This window comes from Ambystoma mexicanum, chromosome 6q (assembly GCF_040938575.1).
Source record: "Ambystoma mexicanum isolate Mex_15411 chromosome 6q, UKY_AmexF1_1, whole genome shotgun sequence".
NCBI classification, from domain to species: Eukaryota; Metazoa; Chordata; class Amphibia; order Caudata; family Ambystomatidae; genus Ambystoma; species Ambystoma mexicanum.
Genome location: NC_090937.1, coordinates 707278377 through 707279595, shown reverse-complemented (window position 1 = coordinate 707279595; position 1219 = coordinate 707278377). Strand labels below are relative to the sequence as shown.

The following is a 1219-nucleotide window of genomic DNA, read 5'->3' as shown; positions in this document are numbered from 1 at the left end:
GGGTTTTCAGATACCTGCCTAACAGTGGTATTGTATCATAAGCATGACAATATCCACAAAGTAATCTCACATGCAAGCAAAACATTGTCCTCTGTGGAGGAAAGATTCAATGATTGCGAAAAGGCACTCCTGGGAACGGCGTGGGCATTACAAAATTACTGCCTTTTATCCAGGGAGAGCACATCATTGTGGAGACTCCTCATCAACCATTGCAATAATTACAAAGTACCAAATCTGAGCAGGGAACGTAAGTATCTCCAGAATTACTTCCTCAATTCTGTCCATGAAAGGCTTTCCTGTGGAGGTCAGATATGGCCAAAATAAATAGAGTCATCTCGCACAAGGATCGGCAGACTTCATGACTGTGCTCAAGAAAACTGTCTTGAGGACGAAATTCTAAGGACCAATGACAATATGGAGGCGTACCTTACTTCCACGCACAAAGTATATGAAGAAGACACGTGTCAGGGGATTCCCACAGTTAAAGCGGAGGGGTGCTCCTATCAGGTTGACAATAATGGAGTAAAGGAACTAGTGGCTGGCATTGGGAATGCCTGGGTGAATTATACCTCAGAGCCTTCTGCTGGTTACAAAATAGGTCCACGAAATAGTCAGGTGGCAGAGTTGATGGTGGTAAATCAAGTCACCCTCACTGCAGCACACAACCAATTCAAAGAACTGGTCATAATCACTGACTCTGATTATGTCAGGAATGGGTTAGTGGAACACTTGATGAACTGGAAAAATCAAGGCATGTTGTCTTTGAACAATAAACCAATAAAGCATGGGAAATTAATTAAATCAATTGATGATCTGGTAACCTCTAATGAGATGACCATCGTTGGAGCCCTTCACGGGGATGTAATAGAAACTGAATCCTTGCTGGATGAAATCCAAGTCCCTGTGGTCACCAGGTCCCAAACCCAACAATGACCTCTCAACTGCCCAGTGGAGTAAAGACACCCCAGATGCAGGCTGTCATGATGCCTACCCCCGAAGCACCAGGCCAGGCCCAGCACCCCCGGAAGCAGGCATCATGCCCTCGGGTAAAAGCCCAGCGGCCCCTTATAGGGGCTCTTTGGACTCAGTCCTGGCGCCTTTGGTGCCAGGCTCATGTTGGACATCAGTCCTGGCGCCATAGGCGCCAGGCTCATAAAGGGAGGTGTTTTGTGCACTTACCTGTTGCAGACCATGCTGCATGCTTCAGGCCTCCCTGAGA

The 1219-nt window shown here is 47.1% G+C and overlaps 1 protein-coding gene across 1 annotated transcript; it reads left to right on the top strand.

The window, feature by feature from the left end:
- The first annotated feature begins 414 nt into the window (after positions 1 to 414).
- Positions 415 to 933, top strand: LOC138515266 (ribonuclease H-like). The gene has a single exon (XM_069630195.1). The coding sequence runs from the start codon at positions 415 to 417 to the stop codon at positions 931 to 933; it is 519 nt and encodes a 172-aa protein (XP_069486296.1).
- Positions 934 to 1219: the final 286 nt, after the last annotated feature.

Excerpts from the sequence above, each read along its gene's own strand:
- LOC138515266 (XM_069630195.1), top strand. The coding sequence starts at position 415 with ATGGAGGCGTACCTTACTTCCACGCACAAAGTATATGAAGAAGACACG.